The sequence below is a fragment of the Myotis myotis genome, unplaced genomic scaffold (genome assembly GCF_014108235.1).
Source record: "Myotis myotis isolate mMyoMyo1 unplaced genomic scaffold, mMyoMyo1.p scaffold_m19_p_2, whole genome shotgun sequence".
Classification (NCBI taxonomy): Eukaryota; Metazoa; Chordata; class Mammalia; order Chiroptera; family Vespertilionidae; genus Myotis; species Myotis myotis.
The window spans coordinates 35166030-35189419 of NW_023416324.1; the positions used below are offsets into that span (position 1 = coordinate 35166030).

General features: G+C 39.9%; 1 protein-coding gene across 8 annotated transcripts in view; it reads right to left on the reverse strand.

The window, feature by feature from the left end:
• Nucleotides 1-23390, reverse strand: part of TUT4 (terminal uridylyl transferase 4) — a 168248-nt gene that overhangs the window by 62359 nt on the left and 82499 nt on the right. For all 8 annotated transcript variants that reach the window (XM_036347477.1, XM_036347481.1, XM_036347478.1 and 5 more), the window contains 5 exons: nt 20846-21726; nt 10745-10908; nt 4215-4331; nt 1466-1643; nt 420-508 (listed from right to left, as the gene is read on the reverse strand). In XM_036347477.1, the coding sequence (XP_036203370.1) occupies nt 420-508; nt 1466-1643; nt 4215-4331; nt 10745-10908; nt 20846-21629 (1332 nt within the window). In that variant the 5' untranslated portion in view covers nt 21630-21726. The remainder of the gene's footprint in view (nt 1-419; nt 509-1465; nt 1644-4214; nt 4332-10744; nt 10909-20845; nt 21727-23390) is intronic.

Here is a 23390-nt window from a genome sequence, read left to right on the forward strand (position 1 = left end):
GAAATGGGTTCAGGAAACAACTTACAGCTAAAGAAGGTCCTTGGAGGTTGGCAGAGAGAGGAAGAGAGAATGCACACCTAGAGGGACCAAAACGGGAGGAGAGGCGTGCTCCAGAGAGAGAAAGAGAACACCTGGAGAAAGAAGCGGGTGGGGAAAGGCAAGGGCCTGCTCCAGAGAGAGAGCCGACTTTCCTTTTCTGTAATGACTGCCTTCCTCTTTTTTCCCTGCCCCTTATTTCTTTTATTTTATTTAAGTCTGACACCTACTAGTAGTTTCCAAAAGCACTGTTTAATCATGACAGTAACTTCCATAAGGCAGAATTTTATAGTCCCCTGCACCTCCACTAAAAAAATAATCAATAAAAAATATCAAGTACTAATTAAGAACCACATAGGAGACATTCTTTTCTAATTACTTACCTTGGGAGGGAATTTTATATCTATATTAACATCACTACTTTTCAGAGCAAACTTAGTCAGAGATGAGCCATACAACCTAAGTGAACACTCTGGAAAAAAATTAAAAAAAATAAAAGCATGAAATAGCATGTAAATACGGGATCTTAAACAACAGTAGTAGGAAAACTGCATATATCTCAATTCTATGTCTTTCAATTCAAATACAACAATTATAGAAGAATTATATCCTTTTTAACTGATCTATAAAATAAAAAATGTTTCTCAGAGGGTTCAGGAACAAAGACAGAAGAGAAAAATTGCTCATAAAAGTTCAATGTTTAAACAAAATTTTAGTAATAGTTCAATAAGGAATGACTACAAGTATGTTTAAGATTTAATATGTAACAGTAAAGAATGTGCAACTCAGTTATAGCTACTGCCACAAACTGCACTTATTTATATATATTTACATAAGAGATAACACTTTACATGGGGAAGGAATCGCAGACCTTCAATGCCAATGCTCTTTAAAAATACAAAGTGAAGCCACCAATTAATATTGCAAGCCTAAAACAAAAAAAAAACTCTGTGGCTTTCAAGAGTTCATAGAACAAGTTAATGAAAACAATAACATACTACAAGTATCTTTCTCAGACTATCAAATATTTGACTTCAAAAGTCATAATAAGGCAAATTTTAAAAGGATCTCATCAGAGGGCAAGTTGAAAAAACCATAACTGGAACTTATCAGGCAAGTTTAGTTTCTTAGAAAGTATAAGTTCAGCCTGGCTGGCATGGCTCAGTGGTTGAGCACTGACCTATGAACCAGGAGGTCACGGTTAGATTCCCAGTCAGGGCACATGCCTGGGTTGCAGGCTCCATCCCCAGTAGGGGATGTGCAGGAGGCAGCCAATCAATGAACCTCTCTCATCATTGATGTTTCTATCTCTCTCCCCTTCTCCCGTCCTCTCTGAAATCAATAAAAATATTTTTTTAAATAATATTTACCCTAATTCAAGAGAGAGAGTTGTGTAATTTTTAAAAATAAGCATAAAATACACTTGTACCTGGTAAAAATGTTGTTATAACCTTTGACATTTCCTCCACAACCTCCTGACGAACTCTGAGGTCATCATCTGTTATTCCTTGTTCTTTTGCTAATTCAGTAACTGCAACACTTAAAGCGGCCAAGTGGGCAGGAGAAGGAGGTGGCAGAGAACGAAGCTCACTTTCTTCCTGTTTTTCCTGTTAGTGCAACATTTAACAACAATATATATATATATATATGTATATATATATATATACATATATATATATATACACACACACACACACACACACACACACACACACACACACATATATATATATAAAAGATTACTCTTTTAATGAGAAATAGATTTTTTTAAGAGAAAAAGATAAATATAATCAACTTCTATGTACCAGACTTAAGGCATCTAGGATATGGAAGAGAACAAAAGAGACAGAGATCCCTGCCTTTGTGAAGCAGATTTGAAAGACTGAGAAATACTGTGGGGGAGGTTGCTATTAAACATTAAAAAATAAAATTTGTTATACTTTATTGACTGCATAAATTCTGAAATGCTTCATCAAAGCCAGGATGGTTGTTCTGCAGTTTAGTTATAATTTTTTGTTGTTGTTAATCCTCAGCTGAGGATATTTTTTCCATTGATTTTTAGAAAGAGTGGAAGGGAGGGAGAAGGGGAAGAGAAAGAGAAGGGGAGAGAGAGAGAGAGAGAGAGACATCAATATGAAAGAGACAAAAAAAAATATGAAAGAGACACATCCATTAGTTGCCTCCAGCACACTCCCTGACCAGGACTGGAGATTGAACCCAAAACCAAGGTGCATGCCCTTGACCAGGAATCAAACCCAAGACCCTTTGGTGCCAGGCCAACGCCTTAACCACTTAGCTACACCAGCCAGGGCGTGTAATTTTGATGTGGTTGTGGGAGGATGCAAGTACCGCATTTATGTATGCACTGCCATCTTGACCTGAAATAGTTTAATTTTTTTAAATTTATCTTTATTGTTGAAAGTATTACAGATGTGTCCTTGTTTTTACCCACTGACCCTCTCCATCCCACTCCCGCCCCTCCCAGGCCTTCACCACACTACTGCCTGTGCTGGGACTTGGCCGGTATAGTTCAGTGGTTATAGTGTTAGCCCATGCATCCAAGGGTTGCAGGTTTGACTCCCGGTCAAGGGCACGTACCTAGGTTGCAGGTTTGATCCCCAGTGCAGGAGGCAACCAATTGATGTGTCTCTCTCTCACATCAATGTTTCTTTCTCTCTCTCTCTTCCCACCCCACCCCCCCCTTCCAGTCTTTCTAAAAATCAATGGGAGAAATATCCTCAGGTGAAAATTAACCAAAAAAGAAAAAAAAAATCATAGGCTCGTTAAATCTGAATGACTTCTTTTCCTTCTAAGTTCTTGATTTTCTTCAATGTATCTTGTTTTTTTAAGAAAAATGTATTGAGCACCTAATATATGTCAGATACAGTCCTAAGCGATGCAGAAACAAAAATAAATAAGAAAATAACCTGCCCTCTTGAATATTAAATACTGAAATCTAGAACAGGAGAGAAGGCAAACGTGTTAGGTTTTCTGATCAAGCGCTGCAGGGGCAGAAAAGGAATACCTAACACAGACTTGTTGGGAAGGTCAGGTGAAAGAGTATTTCACAGAGAGGATATACAAGCACAAAATTAGATAAGAAGTTATCTATTATTATAACTTTGAAGAGAAAAAGATTAAATAGATAAAATACTAATACACTCTAAAAAGAAAAAAGCACTCTGTTCATATCTAAGTCTATGAAATGCTCTAATAAAAATAACTGTAGAGCCGTAACTGGTTTGGCTCAGTGGATAGAGCATCGGCCTGCAGACTGAAGGGTCCCGGGTTCAATTCAGATCAAGGGCATGTACCTTGGTTGCGGGCACATCCCCAGTAGGAGATGTGCAGGAGGCAGCTGATTGATGTTTCTCTCTCATCGATGTTTCTAACTCTCTATCTCTCTCCCTTCCTCTCTGTAAAAAATCAATAAAAAAAAACAACAACAAAAAAACTGCAGAATCAAGAATTCTCGAAGTCTCTAGTTTACAAGGCCCTGCATGGTCTGGACTTCTCCAACTTCATCTCACATCATTTTCCTCCTAGCTTTGTTTGCTCCACTCATACTACACTCTTTCAGTTCCTCAAATGCCATATCCTTTCCTGACTTAGAGAGATCTTTATTCATTCTGCTTTTTTGTGTAAAATGCTCTCAGCTTGCCCCTCCACACCACTCACTTTTTGCCTTTTAAACTTTTATTTCGAGGTTCAACTCAAATGTTCACTTTCTCAGAAAAAATGTCCCTGTTCTAGACTAAGTAAAATATTCTTGTATACTCTTTAGCACTACATTTCCCCCTTTAATAAAACTCATGATACTTAAATCCTATTCATTGGATGCCTTCATCAACACTTTAGAAACTCTGAGGGCAGAAACTACAACTATCTTATTCATCACTCCTAGACCTAAACACATAGGAGCTCAATAAATATCTGTTGGACTAACTACACCTGACAGTTTTAAACTTAGGAATCAATGTACTTTAAGATGAGCAAACTGGACTCTGAGAAGATTCCCCTCCTGACTAAGGTAAGGAGGGCAATCACGGTTTTCAGCAATGTCGCTTCAATTACTAATACAAGACTGGATAAATACTGCATTTTTACTTTCAAAAATAAAAAAGATTTGATATAGTTTTACCATTCAAAAATAAATAAAATATTTCATAAGAACTTACCAAAATGTTTTTCTTATGTCGTTTCTCTTTTATATGTTTATGAGCTCCCTGGATATTTTCAATGTGAATTAAGCAAAGTTTGCATAGATACCGGCAATTGGTATATTCTGGTGAGCGCTGAAAAATTAAAAAATGACATTTTCAAAGAACAGAGAAGTAAATTTTTTATTATATATGTGAATGACACAATTATGTAAATATAAGGGACAAAAATAAGCATTATAGGAATGTTTTTAATAAACAAATCAGTACTTATAAAACCAAGATAGTTGTCCTTTTCAAAATAGTCATCATAGATCATATACTAATTTCAAACAATACCATGAAAATACTAAATATGGCCCGGCCAGTATGGCTCAGTAGTTGAGTGTCGACCTATGACCCAGGAGGTCACTGTTCAATTCCAGTCAGGGCACATGCCCAGGTTGTTGGCTCCATCCCCAGTAGGGGGCGTGCAGGAGGCAGCCAATCAACGATTCTCTCTCATCACTGATGTTTCTATCTCTTTCCCTCTCCCTTACTCTCTGAAATCAATAAAAATATATTTTAAAAAGTACTAAATATGTTTGGTACTTATCTAATATAGTCTTTAGAATCCAATGTGAAATGAGAAAGGCAGTCTCGTTACTAAGTCTTATTCCAATGCTACCCCCAAAACTGATTTCAAACTTTCAGTGTTTTTGATTAAGATCCACACTCAAATAAGATATTCAAAAGAATGAATTGCAAATTCAACAAACACAATTCCAAAAGCTGAGTTCCAAAAACACTCCAATTAATCACAATCTCATGGGAATAAATGGATAACCTCTTGAAGTTATTACTCTGAACAACTGACACATGAAAAGTATCAGTCATAGTACTTTAGTCATACTCCACATATATATTCTTGAAATAATAAAAAACATAATTCCAAAGTACTTGTTATGTGCCAGGTTCCTTGCTAGGTGCTTCACATATAATGTGACATTTTAGACTGACATTATCTTCTTTTATGGATGTGAAAACAAAAGCTCAAGTAGCTTGCAACTTTCACAAGGATACATTAAGTGGAAGATGCTGAATTTAAATTCATGTATTACTGAATTCAAAGCCAACTCTCTACCCATAAGATTACACAATAAAATATTACAAAAATATTAAATATGTGCTGAATTTAAAAATACTGTTTCTACTGTCTTACACTGAAATTCCAGCAATGCTCAATTTTTATCTGACTGATCTTCAAAAGGCTGTAACTCCTGACAAAAAAATTCTCACTTCAGAATATTATGTATATGATTTCCTTTAAATGGGGAATCTGCCCTAAAAATAGCAAGTCCTGCCACAGACTAAAAAATAAATATAGCCATCATGTATTCAGTATCTACTAACCTTACAACAACTCTATGAGGATTCCCCATTTTACTGACAAAGCAACTAAATCTCAAGAATTAAATAACTGCCCAAGGCAACAAGCAAATAAGAAAATTCAGCTCAACATAATCATTCCAATTCTTTAATATAAGGAATTCTTTCAAATCTGTCCTTATTGGAGAATGAATTAAGCCTTCACAGACTTCTACCTCTTAAATTTCCTACCACAACTACTTCTTAATTCACCAACTATTTTTTAAAAATATATTTTTATTGATTTCAGAGAGAAAAGGAGAGGGAGTGATAGAAACATCAATGATAAGAGAGAATCATTGATTGGCTGCCTCCTGCACACCCCTCAGGGATCAAGTCCACAACTCAGGCATGTGCCCTGATGGGAATCGAACCCTGACCTCCTGGTTCATAGGTTGATGCTCAATAACTGAGCAATGCCAGCTGGGCCACCAACTATTTTTTTGAGCTCATACTATATATCAAACATTTTTCTAGGAGCTGGGTAATGTAAACAAAAGAAACCAAAATTCCTGTCCTTATGAATTTATATTCAACTGTAGGGAAATATGTATTAAATAAACAAATGTATAAATAAGCAAACAGGAATATGGGAAGAGGTGTTAATTGCTTTTTAAAAATAGGGTCATCACTTAAGACCTTATTGATAAACTGACTTAAAGTGAAGGATTAGCTGTGTGGATATTTGGAAAGAGACATTCCAAACAGAGCAAAAATGTGAATGCTAAGGCCCTGAAGTAAGAATATGCCTAATATGTTTGAAAAATTGCAAAAAAACTAGCATAACTAGAACAGAAAGGTAATGGAGTCTAGATTATAAGGCCCCCTGTAAGGACTCTGGCTTTTATTCTAAGTGTAAGGGGAAGGCACTGAAGGTTTTCGAGCAAAGAATTACAAGATCTAATCAATATTTTAAAGGAATCACTTGTCTTCTATATTAAGAATAGAAGCAGGAAGAGCTTATTGCTGGTATGCATATACTGCAATAATAGAGAAGAGAGATGATGTTGGCTTGGTTCAAGGTTTAAGAGTGGTGGAAGTGACTGGAAGAGTTAGATTTAGGAGTTGAAAGCATAAACAAAGAATATCTAAATGCATGAATATTGATGAGGTCTCTGAAGAAGTCATATAATCACTCATCATATGAATTTTTCAATTATAAAATGTTAACAGACAAGGACACATCTGGATTTTTTTAGTAAGAAAAGCTTGACAGAAACTCGAATGGGGAGTCAGCAGGCTTGGGATGACATCTCAATTAACCTTGGATAATACTCTAACACTGGAGCCTGCTTCTATATAGGTCCTTAAAATGAAATAGTAAAAACTGCCCTATAGGGCATGATAACTAAATTACTCAGTAGTTAAACTTTGTTTAGTGCTTACCACATATCAGCACTGTGCCAAGAACTTTACTTATATTATCTTATTTAATCCTCATAATAGCCCAATGAGCTAGGTGTCATTATTTTCATCAAATCTATTTTAATGATAATGAATTTGAGGTTTAAAGAGATTAAATAACTTATCCAATAATATTAAATCAGTAAGGACAAAGCTAGATAGAACCATTGATTTCAAATCCCATACACTTAACCACTAAGCAAACTACCTCTAATTACTGACCAATTATGTACAATGTACTGTATTAGGCACAACAGTAAATAACACAAAAATGTTCTCACCACCAGGAAGCTTCTAGTTTCACAGAAGAGACAAATGAAAAAATTCCTTTATTATAGTTATATTTTATTTAACCATTAAACAAACATATTAATAAACCTTTTTAAAGTTTCTGCAGACCAACTAAAATAATCATTGCTGGGCATGGAGACTCTAAGTATTTCCTAGTCAATATTTAATATTTGCTATAGGGAATTTTACCCTTCCAATCTAATTGTTTGAATTTACTCCTTTGCCGGGAGCCGGTCCATCCTTGCTGTTTGAGATCCTGGCTAGAGATCCTGGCTAGGCTGCTGATCAACTGAATGCTGTCTCTGTGTCATTCCTTCTTCGCCGACTCCATCCACACCTTTGGGGATCCCTGGACCTGCTGGGGTTGGACTCTGGCACTCCTTCTTTGGTACAGGTTAAAAACTACACTTTGCCCAGCCAGTGTTATTCAGTGGTTGAGTGTCAACCCATGCACCAAGAGGTCACCAGTTCGATTACTGGTCAGGGCACATGCCCAAGTTGTGGGCTCCATCCCCAGCAGGGGATATGCAAGAGGCAGCTGAATAATGTCTCTCTCTTATTGATGTTTCTATCTCTCTCCCTCTCCCTTCCTTTCTAAAAATCAATAAAAACATATTTTTTAAAAATCATATCTTTACTCCTCAATTAGATAATCTATGAGTATACTGTGAACAAAAGGACATGATGAAATAAAAAATAAGTTGGTAAGAATATCCACACTAATAAAAGAGAAAGATGCAAATTGACCGTGCCTTCACAACACCCACCAGCCAATCAGGAGTGAGTATGCAAATTAACCCAGCAAAGCTGGCAGGTTAATTTGCATACACAGGCGCTGAATGGCAGTGGGCGGGACACTTGCGACGATGCAGGCATTCCGCACTGCCCCAGACACTCCAGGCCTCTGGGCGGCATGGGAACACGGAAAGGCGGCTCTGAGCCGGAGTGAAGGCAGAAAGGTGGCTCCAGGCCAGAGTGAAGGCAGTGCTGGCAGCCAGGGGAAGGAAGGCCCATTCTTGCACAAATCTTCGTGCATCGGGCCTCTAGTTCTTAATGAGTGTCTAAAGCTGGTAGAGAAAAATGTTAACTAAGAGTATACTGTATTGCCCTAGCTGATCTGGCTCAATGGATAGAATGTCAGCCTGATGACTCAAGTGTCCCAGGTTTGATTCCAATCACAGGCACATGCCCCAGTTGCAGGCTTGTTCCCCAATTGGGGGAGTGCAGGAGGCAGACGATCTATGATTCTCTCTTACCATTGATGTTTCTATCTCTTTCCCTCTTCCGTTCCTCTCTGAAATCAATAAAAAATGTTTTTGTTTTTGTTTTAAAAAAAGAGTATACCATATTGAAAACAAAAGGTTTTGGAGGCTTGAGAAACAAAGGTGTCAGAAAGAAAAGGGATTATAGACATCTCTGCTGACATTGGCACAATGATTTTACATCATTGCTGTTTAAACTCAGCAACAAATAAAATGTTTTCATCCTCAAGCTTTTCTTTCACCCCACACCGTTCGTTCTTACTATCATCAAACATCCGTTCCACCCCAACGTCTTCCTTCTACAAAGAACTGACTTTTTCCGCTTTGTATCCTATGTATCTTCCCAGCCAGTCCTGTTTAGTTTTCTTGAAAACACATTTTTCACATTTCCTTTACACATCCCATATAATTTACCTACACCACCCTTCCCCAACCCATCGGGTCAACTCCTAATCACTCCTTCTGACTCAGTTCAAATGTCACCTTCTTATAAAGCATTCCCCAATTTTATACCTCTATATCCCAACTCAAATTGGTCACTCCTTTGTCCAAGATCCCATTTGCAAACAATACTGTTATTATTACTATTATTATGGTTTGCTTATATGTCTTTCTCTAATTAGTAAACTCCTAGAGGAGCAGTATCATGTTTTTAAAAATGTCACAATACCCCATTTCAACTTTTTATCACCATATCATGGCATATGAAAGGCACTCAATGTTTATCTTGACAATGCAGAGCCAGAATAGCTACTAAATCTAGGCTTAGGAAAGAGAAAGAGGAAAGATAGAACTAAGTAAAACAGCAAATTGCAAAAAAATAATTCTAACTAGGATATGGTGAGACTAGCTGCACAGCCTAAACTCTACGCCTTAAATTTCTTTTTATTTTCATAGGGTGACTGCTCCGTCATCAGTTTATTAATAACTCAGAATTGCCTTCTTCAATTTAGCTATGACCTAATTTTTCTAAACTATACAAAATCACACCATTTCTTTTTTATTTATCAAGGAAGACCTATTTCCTTGTATTCATACTCACAATGCCCCAAGCATCAATTTGTGAACAGATTAGTTTACTATTCATTCCTGTAATACCTAGCAGTATTTTTATTAAGGCTAGGAATGTGTATTTCTAGGTTAAGAAGTTAATTAGTACTCAGGAATCAGATACCAATGGCTAGAATAACTCCTGATAGATAGATGTTCAATAAATATGGAGGGGAATAAAAGCAAGGGGAAATGGAGGAAGTCTAGAACATCATGTAGTATTTTCTAATTCGTTTCTGTCACTTCAAATAAAGTATTAACTTTGAATGGACAGAAACTATGCCATTTTCACAAATAAATTCCCAATGCCTAGCTCGTTACCTAGAACATAACAAGCACTCAGTATCTATTTCATGAGTACATAAATCAAGGGTCAGCAAACTTCTTTCAGAAAGAGACAAAGTAATATTATGGTAAATTTTATGCTTTAGTAAAAAGGAGATATTTTGCCCTGGCCAGTGTTGCTCAGGGTCTCAGGTTCGATTTCCCGTCAAGGGCCCATACCTGGTCCTTGCCCTTAAAGCAACCAATCAATGTGTCTCTCTCACATTGATGTTTCTTTCACTCTCTCTCTCCCCTCCTCCCTCCCTCCTCCCTTCCCTCCCTCCCACTATCTATCTCTCTCTGAAAAACAATGAAAAAAATATCCTCAGGTGATGATTTCTTTAAAAAGTAGGTATTTTATGCTTTGCAGGGCATATATTCTTTACAGCAACTCTCAACTCAACCTGCCATGGTAGCACAAAAGTAGCCCTAGACAATAGCTAAACAAATGGGCATGATTGCATCCCCCCCCCCTCCTAAAAATAAACACATAAAACAAGGGGCTAAATGTATTTTACCACAATTTAAAAATACAAAACACACCAAAAAACAAAACAAAAATAAGAGGGTAGGCCACAGTTCATCAACCTCTGGGGATGAATAAATAAAGTCAGACTCACAGATGTAAGATTTGCTAAACAAAGGGAGGGAAGAGAGAAAAGAGAGGAGATAAGAAGAAAGGAAAGAAGTATGGAAAGATGAATGTTATTTCTGCCTTAGGAATAGAAGAAAAATAACAAGAGCTATACTTAGCAAAGAAAAGTTATGAACCATGCATTTCCTTCAAATAACTGAAACGACATAGTATACTTTTTCAAGTCGAAAGATGTGATCTCTTTCTAAGCGTTCTTCTGCTTGTTTCAAGCCTAGCCTCTGCTCAGGTGTCAATGTAGACTCATCTATAACAGTGGCATTTTCTAAATAGTCCATCTCTGAAGAAGTTTCTTTATTAGATTCATCATTCTTCATTTTACCTAGAAAAGGAAGCAATCACTTAGTTGTCATCATTAGAACTGGTCAATTAAAAAAAAAAAGAATGCAAAACAGACATTCAATTTATACACATACAGAAAAAATATTCTTTCCTTAGTTGTACAAGTTGGCATACCTATGTAAAATGTAAGTAAGAGATATAATACGTGGCATAGAAATTCACAAAGAAAAATCTACTTCATCGGTCAAATGCCTATCCTATCTTGTTCCTCAAACCTACCTATCAAAAGAGACAAATATGACTGAGACTTAGTGTTTAAGGCTAATATAATAAAAAGCTCTTTTAAATACCAAAGTTTAGTCATTGAACTAAGTCACCTTAGCAACTTTAGCACTATACACTAGCAGCTAAAAGAACATGCATACTCCAGACCACACCCCCACACCAGGCTCCTCTTTCTTTGCTTTCACTAAACCCACTGATATATATTTTTTTATTAGTCTCCTAACTAGACTGTAATCTCTTTGAGGCATAGGTTATGTGATTTTATCTTTGCATTTCCAGCACCTAGCAATATGTATGTATCTGACATACACAGTAGGTTCCACCACAAGTCTGATTTTTTAAAATACTAATTGCGTCATGTTATTCTCTTGCTTAAAATACTTTCTCAAAGCATTCAGAATAAACATAAACTCTTTAGCATATTATACACAGTCCTTACACTCATGAAAGCAGTAAACAGTATACAGTAATTCCAAGCTGTAGTAAGTGCTATAAAGGAAAAAAGCATGTAATTGAAAGGGAGACCAACTTTAAATATGAGAGTCAGGGAAAGTGTCTTTGAAATGTTAAGCTAAGACCTCAAGAAAGAGAGTGATGCTATCTCTATCTCTAACCTTATATACTACCCTAACATTTTTTACTTCATTCGTACCACGTATGCTAGAATGGATCACTGCTACTTCAAGTCTCAATATTTCTCTCTACATACGCTTTTCACTCCATCATCAAGGCCCCCTCCACTTCAACTAGTAATGTTTACCTGTCCTGAAAAATTGAGCTTGTCACCTGTTTCAGAAAACAGTTGATATTCTTTATCCTATATAATAAAAGGCTAATATGCAAATCAACCAAAGAGCGGAACGACCAGTTGCTATGATGCTCACTGACTCATCAGGGGGCAGATGCTCAACGCGGGAGCTGCCCCCTGGTGGTCAGTACGCTCCCACAGGGGGAGTGCTGCTCAGCCAGAAGCCAGGCTCACAGCAGGCGAGCGCAGTGGCGGGAGCCTCTCCCGCCTCCACTGCAGGCGGGCGGTAAGGAGTGAGGGGTCCCAGGCTGCAAGAGGACGCAGGCCAGGCTCAGGACCCCCTACTCCCCCAGTGCACAAATGTTGTACACCAGGCCTCTAATATTTTAATACAATGCCTACACTGGAGATGACACTTAATTAAAGTGTGCTAAATAAACTAATTTGGATGTACCTAAAAGCACTCCTAAAAGTAAATGATTATAGATAATCAACAAATCTCTCCATTCTGCTCTCAAATGCCAACTACATGCCAGATACAAGAACTCTGGTGGTCAATTTTACCTTCTGACAGCACTGATTTTCTGGACAAAGAAGAAATAGTGTGCCTCTGGAGGTGCTATATCTCCTACCATAAGAGCAGAGAACAGGAAGGCAAATTCTAGCTTCAAACACTACAAATCTCACTAGGTTAGCTAAGTGTTTTTTAAATTATTGTTTTTTAAATTATTACTGGCCAAGAAGCTCAACTGGTTATGGTGTAGTTCCAATACATCAAGGTTGCGGGTTCAATCCCTTATTAGGACACATACAAGAATCAACCAATGAATGCATAAATAAGTAGGACAACAAATCAATGTTTCTCTCTCTTTCTATCTTTTGAAAAGATTCAATCAATAAAAACAAATTATTGTCAGGTGAACAACGATGCAATTTGCAACTGTGACCTAATATTTGGAAAAATAATTTAGTCTTTTAGTAATAATTTTATGATGGAAATGTAAAAGAAAAGGTAAAATCCTAGTCTTATTTCAAGATTTCATGAAAAAGGATAGCAGCAAGGAATATAATATTCTAACCTTCTCTATATGTACAACTTGCCCTGTATGACAATAATTTAAGAAACACTTAGTTTAACCTAGTGACACTTCTAATGTTTGAATCACTTTTTGTAACATCTTTATGAAAGAGTTTGCCTTCCTATTCTCTGCTTTTGTGGTAGGAGACCCATCATCTCCAAAGTCACACCAGCAAATCCTGCATAATTATCACTTTTACCAATATGAAGCATTAGAGAAAGCTATCTTTCTTTAAAAGTCAAAAATAAGTCAAATTAATTAATTTCCTCAAATCAACATCAAAATTAAATAACATCAGGCATAATTTCCCAAACTGTGTTTCACAGAACACTAGTTTTTTAAGGTATTAACACTCTTACAAAAGAAGAGTTGAAAACAGGTATTCAAACTAAAACCTGCACATGAATGTTCATAGTAACACTATTTACAACAGTCAAAGGTGGAAACAACCCAATGTCCATCCTATTAATAAAAGCCTATGTGGTCGTCATGCCCTCACGCCATGACGCCCTCATGCCACAACGAGAAATTACCAGAAGGCTGCGTGCGCAGCGGGCGTGCACGGGTGGGCGGGGGCTTGACGCTGCATGCGTGGCGTGGAGGCAGAGCCTGCGGCTCCGTGCGGCGAGGCCTGGGGGTCCCGCAGCTCTGCGTGGTGAGGCTGGAGGTCCCGCGGCTCTGTGCGGCACAAAGGCAGGACCCCTGACTCCAGCCTACCTCTTTGGGGCAATCCATTGAGGAGCCCCGGATGGGTGGGCAGGGCCTACCTCTTTGGGGCAATCGATCACGGGCTCCCACACTTAGAGAGAGCACAGGCCAGTGCTCTCCTGAGTGCATGAATTTCGTGCACTGGGCCTCTAGTCACTAAATAAATGAAGAAATAAAATGTGACATATCTACACGATGGAATATTATTCAGCTGTCTTAGTCATAGTTTAGGCTGCCAAAACAAAATTCCACAAACTGATGGAATTAAACAACAGGAATTTGTTTTCTCACAGTTCTGGAGGCAGGAAGGTCAAGATCAAGGTGCCAACAGGATTGGTGTTTGGTGAAAACTCCCTCCTTGAACTGTAGACAGTCACCTCACATGGCCTTTCTTTGGTGCATACACTGAGAAAGATCTTCCTCTTCCTCTTCTTATAAGGCCTCATGATTTATCGGCTTAGGACCCCACCTTTATGACCTCATTTAATCCTAACTACCTCATAAAAGCTCTTATCTCCAAATACAATCACATTGGGAATTAGGTCCCCAACATGGGAATTTTGAGAGGAACCAATGCAGTTTATAGTATCAGCATTAAAAAGGAAAGAAGTACTGCTATAACTACATGAATGAATTCTTAAAACGTGATGTTTTTGCCAAAACCGGTTTGGCTCGGTGGATAGAGCGTCGGCCTGCAGACTGAAGGGTCCCAGGTTCGATTCCGGACAAGGGCATGTACCTTGGTTGCAGGTACATCCCCAGTAGGAGGTGTGCAGGAGGCAGCTGGTCGATGTTTCTCTCTCAGCGATGTTTCTAGCTCTCTATCCCTCCCCCTTCCCCTCTGTAAAAAATCAGTAAAAATATATTTAAAAAAACAAAACAAAAAAAAACACCCAAAAACGTGATGTTTAATGAAGGAAGCCAGACAAGCAACAAATATTGGAGGATTCCATTTCTATGAAATATTTAGAATAGGAAAATACACAGAAACAAAAAGCCAATTATTGGTTGTCTAAGGCTGCAGCAAGGGGGAAATGGATTTCCTTTTGGGGTGATGAAAAATTTCTGCAATTAGGTAGTGGTGATGGTTGTATAACACTGTAAATGTACTTAATTACACTAAACTGTTCCTTTAAAATAGTTAAAATGGTCCCTAACTGGTTTGGCTCAAGGTCTCAGATTCGATTCCGGTCAAGGGCACATGCCCAGGTTGCGGGCTCAATCCCCAGTAGGGGGCGTGCAGGAGGCAGCCAATCAATGATTCTCTCTTATCATTGATGTTTTTATCTCTCTCTCCCTCTCCTTTCCTCTCTAAAATCAATAAGAATATATTAAAAAATAAAATAGTTAAAATGGTAAATCTTATATATTATACCATACACAAAAAAGTTAAACATAGAGTTAACACTGACTCAGTAATTCGACTCCAACATATATATCAAGGAGAAATGAAAACATACATCCACATAAAAACGATTAAACAAATGTTCATAGCAGCCTTATTCATAATAGCCAAAAGATGGAATCAATTCAAGGATAAACAAAATGTGATATAGCCATACAATGGAATATTATCTAATCTAATAAAAGAGAAACATGGTAATTGGCGTACGACCGCTACCCTTCCCATTGGCTAATCAGCGAGATATGCAAATTAACTGCCAGCCAAGATGGCGGCCAGCAGCCAGGCAGCTTGAAACTAACATGAGGCTTGCTTGCTTCAGTGACGGAGGAAACCAACATTCCCCGCCTGCCTTGCAGGCCTCTGAGCCTGCAGTTTGAAACATTTTAACAAATATAGAAGCTAAAAAAAAAAAACCCCAGAAACCAGCTTTCAGCAAGCTGGGATCTCAGAGCTGGAGTCAGAGCTGGAGTTATACATTGTTTCGATTACCTACTTTCAGCAGTGGAGGCCTAAGAGCTGGAGCCTCAGAGCTAAAGCTGGCCCAGAATTTAAAAAAAAGAAAGAAAAAAAGGAGCGGTTGGGAGCTTCCGTCACCCTCCAGCCTGAAAACAGCCCTCAGCCCCTCACCCAGACTGTCCAGGCACCCCAGTGGGGACCCCCACCCTGAAGGGTGTGTGACCAGCTGCAAACAGCCCTCAGCCCCTTCCCAGGCTGGCCAGGCAGCCCAGTGGGGACCCCCACCCTGATCCAGGACACCATTCAGGGCAAACCAGCCAGCCCCACCCATGCACCAGGCCTCTATCCTATATAGTAAAAGGGTAATATGCCTCCCAGCACTGGGATCAGTGTGACAGGGGGCAACGCCCAAACCCCCTGATCGCCCTGTGGCTGTATGTGTGACAGGGGGTGGGGCCACAACCTCCCTATCCGCCCTGCTCTGTTCGTGACAGGGGAAGGCACCCCAACCACCTGATCAGCCCTGCTCTGTGCCTGATACGGGGGAGCTCCCCAACCTCTGATCGCCCTGCGGCTCTGTGTGTGACAGGGTGTGGCGCCTCAACCCCCTGATCGGCCCTGCTCTGTGTGTGACAGGGTAGAGCCATAGCCTCCCCATCGGCCCTGCCCTGAGTGTGAGTGTGGCAGCGCCCCAACCCCCTGATCGGCCCTGCTCTATGGGTGATAGAGGGCGGCGCCACAACCCCCACCCCTCCCACGGGCCCTGCTCTGTGTGTGATGGGGTAGAGCCATAACCTCCCCATTGGCCCTGCCCTGAGTGTGAGAGTGGTGGCGTCCCAACTCCCTGATCGGCCCTGCTCTGTGGGTGATAGAGGGCGGCGCCCCAACCCCCTGATCCGCCCTGCTCTGTGTGTGACAGGGGGCGGTGCTCCAACTCCCCTATTGGCCCCACTCTCTGAGTGACAGGGGAGAGCTCCTCAACCTCCTGATGGTCTCTGCTCTGTGCGTGACAGGGGGCAGCGCCCCAACCCCCGGATTGGCCCTGCTCTGTGGGTGACAGGGGGTGGCGCCACAACCTCCCCATCGACCCTGCCTTGAGTGTGACAGGGGGCGGTGCCCCAACCCCCCAATCGGCCCTACCCTGAGCGTGACTGAGGGTGGCATCGCAACCTCCCGATCCGCCCTGTTCTGTGCATGACAGGGGGCGGCGCCCCAACTCCCAATCGGCCCTGCTCTGAGCCCGACCAGGGGCTGCACCTAGGGATTGGGCCTGCCCTCTGCCACCCAGGAGCAGGCCTAAGCCAGCAGGTCGTTATCTCCCGAGGGGTCCCAGACTGCGAGAGGGCACAGGCCAGGCTGAGGGACTCCTCCTTCCCCCCGAGTGCACAAATTTTTGTGCACTGGGCCTCTAGTCTCTATATATAAAAGGCTAAGTGACAAACCGTATGTCTGCCCGACCGTTTGACTGACCAGCCAGTACATATGATGCACACTGGCAATTTAAAAATAAATGCTGACTCGCGCATGTGCAATACATATAAAGCTCTCGGAATGGATATTATTGAAATGATTTGTAACGGATCTATTGTTGAAGCTACCTTTGGAAATAGTGTATCTATAGATAATATTAAAAATATACCTAAATGAGCGATTCTTTGTCCAAAAAATGAACAGGTTCATAAATTAAATGAAGAAATTTTGGATATACTCAATGGAGATTTTCACACCTATGTGAGTGATGATTTTAGCGATTCAACGGATGATGCTGGAAAAGGAAATTTTCCCATCAAATTTCTTAATAGTATTATTCCTTCAGGAATGCTGTGCCATAAATTAAAACTGAAAGTAGATGCAATCATCATGCTGAGAAATCTTAATAGTAAATGGGGTCTTTGTAATGGTACTAGATTTATTATCAAAAGATTGCGACCTAAGATAATCGAAGCTGAAGTATTAACAAGATCTGTGGAAGGAGGGGTTGTTCTGATTCCAAGAATTGATTTGTCCCCATATGACACTAGCCTCCCATTTAAATTAATTCGAAGACAGTTTCCCGTGATGCCAGCATCTAATTGCAGAACTTTTTCATTAATAAATGACTATTAATAAATCACCAGGACAAACTATAAACAGAGTAGGAATATTACTACTTGAACCCGTTTTCAGACATGGTCAGTTATATGTTGCTTTCTCTCAATTTCGAAGAGCGTTTGACATTAAAGTTGTAAATACTTCATCACAAGGGAAATTTTAGTCAAGCACTCTGAAAATGTTTTTACTCTTAATGTGGTATACAGGAAGATATTAGAATAAATTTAATCAATTTAACAGTCATTGTTTTTATCAATGTTTTTATATGATGTCTTTGTTGTTATATCATGTTGTTATTGCTTATTAATCAACTTATATATTATTTTCATATTCATTTTACTAATTTTCTTTCATCTCTGAAACTTCTATTATAGAGAAAGGGCAAATAGCGATATTAAAATATTTCTTCTAATTAATTTCCTTTCAATGTGCATGAATCTGTACACCGGGCCACAATAAAAAGTGATGATGTATTAATACATGCTACAACATGGATGAATCTTGAAAACATTGTGCTAAATAAAAAAAAAAACAGACACAAAAGGCCACATGTTGTATGATTCCATTGATATAAAACTAGAGGCCCAGTGCATGAAATTTGTGCACGGGGGGGGGGGGGGAACGCCACACGAATCCCTCAGCCTGGCCTGGCCACCCTCTCACAGTCCGGGAGCCCTGGGGGGATATCTGACTGATGGCATAGGCCCGCAGTGAGCCAACGCGATGAGCAGGCCTATGCTGTCAGTCAGACATCCTTAGCGCTGCCGTGGAGGCAGGAGAGGCTCCCGCCACCCCCACTGCACTTGCCAGCCGTGAACCCAGCTCAGGGCTTCTGGCTGAGCAGCACTCTCCCTGTGGGAGCGCACTGACCACCATGCTGATTGAACTCAGATATGGCTGCCAGCCAGCTCTGTGATGGGGGATATCCTAGCACAGGAACAATGACCCCTATGAGCATCTCCGTTGGGAAAAAGCTACCCCTGAGTTCCTGCCCCGATGCCAGACAGTCTAATTCCTCCCCATATGTGTCTGGGCCCCCAAAAGCAGCCTGGCGCTTTGGCTCAGAGAGATCAAGTCCGAGTAAGTTCATGTGCTGGCCCTTTAACAGGAACACCTGGGTCTCCAGCAGCCTCCATGTCACTCAGCCACAATCCCAGCCCGAAATTATGGACTCTTCTCTTCCCAGCTCTGAAACCCTAGCCTGGGGGTCTGGCATGCAGCTGGGATCACCTGCTTCTCACAAGCAGTCTCCACAGAGACTATCTCCCTCCCGATTAAAAACTGGCACACGTGAATGTCAGACCAGCCCATTCCGCACCTCCGCCCAGCTACCAGTCTCAATGTGCTTTCTTCTTTACTTCTCCAGCTTTCAGGCGGTTCTGAATGATGGTTGTTCTGTATTTTAGTTGTAATTCTGATGTGGTTGTGGGAGGCGGCACGTACTGGCATTTAACTATGCTGCCATCTTGGTTCTCTCTTATTTTTTCTTATATACCTAAAGATACTAATAAGTTTTTCTAAATGGTCTATCAATATAACATTATGTGTATACTACCATAAATAAAAAGAAGCTTTTTCTGAACTCTTTACCAGTCTTTCATAAAGTGTGGCAAATAATGATTTAGAAGTAGCTTTTTCTTTTTTGTCTATACATCAAGAAAAGGCTTTATTCTTTTAGCCACAGAAGTATTACAAAAGACTGCCAAAGAAAAATCATTAGACAAAATCAGAATTAAAGCACTCAAAAGACAAGGATAATGTTTACAATTAATTAAAACTCAGATTAAAATCCCAGAAGAAAATGAATTTTACAATGATAATTCTCAAGTAAATTGCAATAGTGTTCTAATCAACTTCTGCTTCCAGCCCTGTTCCTGTCAAAGAATTTGCTGTACTGTAGCCAAATATATACATAGCACTATCTTTCTTAAAACTATTCAATGGCTTCTCAAAACATCCTATATAATAAAAGTCCAGCGACCATAACGGCAGAACGACCGCTCGACCAGTCACTATGAGATGCACTGACCACCTCTTGGTTTCTCCCCATGGCCAGCAGGCTCCAATCACCAGATGGCAAACAGGAAACCGGGGTGGGTGGCAGTGGGGGGGCGGGACTGGCGAGTGGGCGGAATGGCCAACCTCTTGGTCCCTTCCCTTGGCACGCAGGCTCCGATTGCTGGATGGCAAATGGGGAACCAGGGTGGCACCAAGCCAAGGCCCCCGCCCCACCGGTCGCCCCACACACAGAGGTCGACCAGCGGTGGGGGTGGGACTGGTGAGCGGGCGGGAACGGCCGGCCTCTCAGTCCCTCCCCGCCAGCCATCAGGCTCCCATCGCCCAATGGCAAACTAGGAACCCAGGTGGATGGCGGCGGGGGGCAAGACCGGCTGCCTGCAGCTGGGGAAGATGGCCCTGATCACAGGTTAGGCCTAGGAACCGTACCTGCACACCATTTTGTGCATCGGGCCTCCAGTTCATTAATAAAGTCCAAACTCTTTATAATGTCCTAAAAGATCCTTTATCTCCAATTCTTGTGTACTTTTCAGATGCAACTTTTAAGCTTTCCCCCTCAATTCACTGTTCTAGTTACATTGCAATCTCACATTTATATCATGCATTTTTTTAACCCGAAGTCCAAATCTCTATTAAATCATGTGCATTCTCAACTCAAGTTTTTGACACAACTAAATTACCACTTTATCTGTATTACCCCCATCTAACTAGAAGCTTTCTTGAGGTCTGGGGCTGTGACAGGGGGAAGAATTGTTCTTTTTTGGTTGGTATTTTTGGTTTTCCATTGTAAACACATGCTTGTCACATAATAAAAACTCAATACATCACATGTTTGATAAATAAATGAGCAATATATTACCAGGATCATCTAAAAAGAGTATGAGAAGGGGCGGCGAGGGGGGGGGGGGAGACAGGGAAAGAGAGGAGGGAAAGGAAGGGTGACGGGAGGGGAGGGGAGGAAACATACTGACTATATTGACTACAGGAGCCACTAAATGTATATTTGCACAAGCTTTTTACCTACTATAACAAATGTAAAGTTCTTGTTTTCGCTTAAAGGACCATATTATTAATGTTCTTCTGAATTTCAAAGTGGTTAAAATAAAAATGGGGATAATTTAAAGAACGTTAATATAGGAAAATCCCCCCCCCAAAAAAAGACTTGTGGAATAATCTAATTTGTACTTACTCAAATCATCCGATATGTCTTCAATTCCTGACGCACTATCATCAGAATCACCAGTATTATCTGTAGATGTTTGTTGCTTCTGAGATCGTGGTGAGTTTTCTGGAGCAGATTTTTCTCCCTCTACATCAATATTCACCTTGTCAAGAGAAGTGCAAGAGCTTGGATTTTTTTTTCCAATTTGCTGTAATTCTGTCTGCCTTATGTTTTCTTTCAACAGTGAGCTGGGCACCTTCTCTGCTTCTGCTGGTGAGCTGGGAACTTTTTCTGATTTCATCTGAGAACTAGGTGCTTTTTCTTTCTTCTGTGAACTAAGTGCCTTTTCTGCTATTGCTGCCTGTGAACTGGGTGCCTTTTCTGTTTTCACTGGTGAATTAGGTGACTTTGTCAATTTTTCTGCCTTTGCCTGTAAACTGGATGCTTTTTCTACTTTTGCCTGTGAAACAGGTACCTTTTCAGTTCTCACAGGTGAATTAGGTGACTTTTTGGCTTTGCAATGACTTTGATCTCGAAGGACTAACCCCAAATCTTTGGGGCCTGGAATATTGGCAACATTTACTTTACATGATTTAACTTCTGTTTTTTCTATACAAATATCATTTTGCTTATTTTTTTTACTACTATTCCTATTTGGGGAGCTGATCCCAATTTCTTTTATGGATTTATCATTTCTGGCTTTCAAAGTTTGATTAGTTATAACTTTAACTGTTTTGCTTTCTTCAGAAAGAGCCCAAGCATTCTTCTTTGGTTCATGATTTTCATTTTTAGAGGTCTTAGACTCTTCCATTATTTGAAAAGCTGCTTCTTTCCAATTGTGATATTGTAAAATAGCAGATCTCCAGTAGTTTGAATTGCTTCAAATCCAGTTTAGGCAAGCAACCAATCTATTGAATTAAAAACAAACAAATAAACAAACCAAAAAAAAACCTATTTTTCAAAATGCAAAGTCACTTTTTAAAATTCGATGAGACATTAAAAAAAACTTTTAAAATTTGTTCTCAAACTAAAATAATAGTAAAAAAATGTTTAGGCTCTGAAAACTATATGAGAAAGAATTAAAGCCCACTTAGTAAATAATAGCCAAATGCTCGTTAAGGAGGTTCTAATGTAATTATGGCAGTAAGTCTCAAAACAAGGGAATTTTAGAAGTAAAACATATTACTCAATAAGAATTTCAACTAACAGGAAAATGATTTTGATGTACCAGTTAGTATAAAAGAAAATGAAACAAAGAAAATACAAGAATTCCAATCTATATGCAACATAGGAAATCTATACTAATAAAAGGGTAATATGCTAATTAGACCAGACATCTTCCGGATGACCTTCCAGACATCCTTCCAGACAAAGCCACGGTGGCGGGGCTGAGGCAGAGGCAGTTAGGGGCAATCAGGCCGGCAGGAGAGAGCTGTTAGGGGGGTAAGGCTGACCGGGGAGAGCAGTTAGGGGGATCAGGCCAGCAGGGGAGAACAGTTAGGAGGATCAGGCTGGCAGGGGAGAGCAGTTAGGGTGATCAGGCAGGCAGGCAGAGTGGTTAGGGGTGATCAGGCAGGCAGGCAAGGCAGGTGAGCGGTTAGGAGCCAGCAGTCCCAGATTGTAAGAGGGATGTCCGACTGCTGGTTTAGGCCTGATCCCACAGGCATCGGGCCTAAACCAGCAGCTGGACATCCCTCAAGGGGTCCCGGATTGGATAGGGTGCCGGCCGGACTGAGGGGTCCCCCCCGCCCCCCATGCACAAATTTTGTGCACAGGGTCTCTAGTCAGTTTATAAAGCCTAAGTGGTAAGACCTTGTCCACATGTCTTTTCTACTAAACACTACATATTTATATCACTAACCTTCTAACTTGACTCTCTAAACATGGAGATACAATTCAAGATATTTTCTCCACCTCCAAAGTATAAAGGACTTTAAATTCTTCGAGGTAAAAAAAATTTAAAAACCTATATAAACCCAGAGTTAAAAAAATGACAGTAAAATTTTGTATATTATAATGATGGGTACATGTCAGTATACATTTGTCAAAATGCATAGAATATATTCCACTAAAAGTGAGACCCAAACTATAGACTTTGGGTAATAATTATGTGTTAATGTATGTTCCTGTCTGTAACAAATGTACTACTCTGCTGCAGGGATGTTGACAGTGGGGAAGCTATATTTTGGGGAGAAAGGGAGTATTATAGGTACTCTGTACTTTCTGTTCAGTTTTGCTATGAAACAAAAACTGCTCTAAAAAATGTTTTTACAAAAAGATGATAGTAAGAACACTAATATCAGAGCTCTGTATTTTGTTCTAAAATATAATAGAAACAATTTTGCATTTACCAGAGAATACAAACTATAAACAAATTAAAAGACTGCATTTTGTTAAAATATTCCAATATTAGAACTACTTTGCATACTGTATCATATGGAAATCAGAATTTTTGCTATTCACTTTGCCCTTTATGCCTTAAATTCAGACCTATGCCTCTAAACAAAGATTAATAACATAAGGAAAAATTAGAGTCAGCAAAAACAAACAGCATGTGTAGCACTTTTGATTT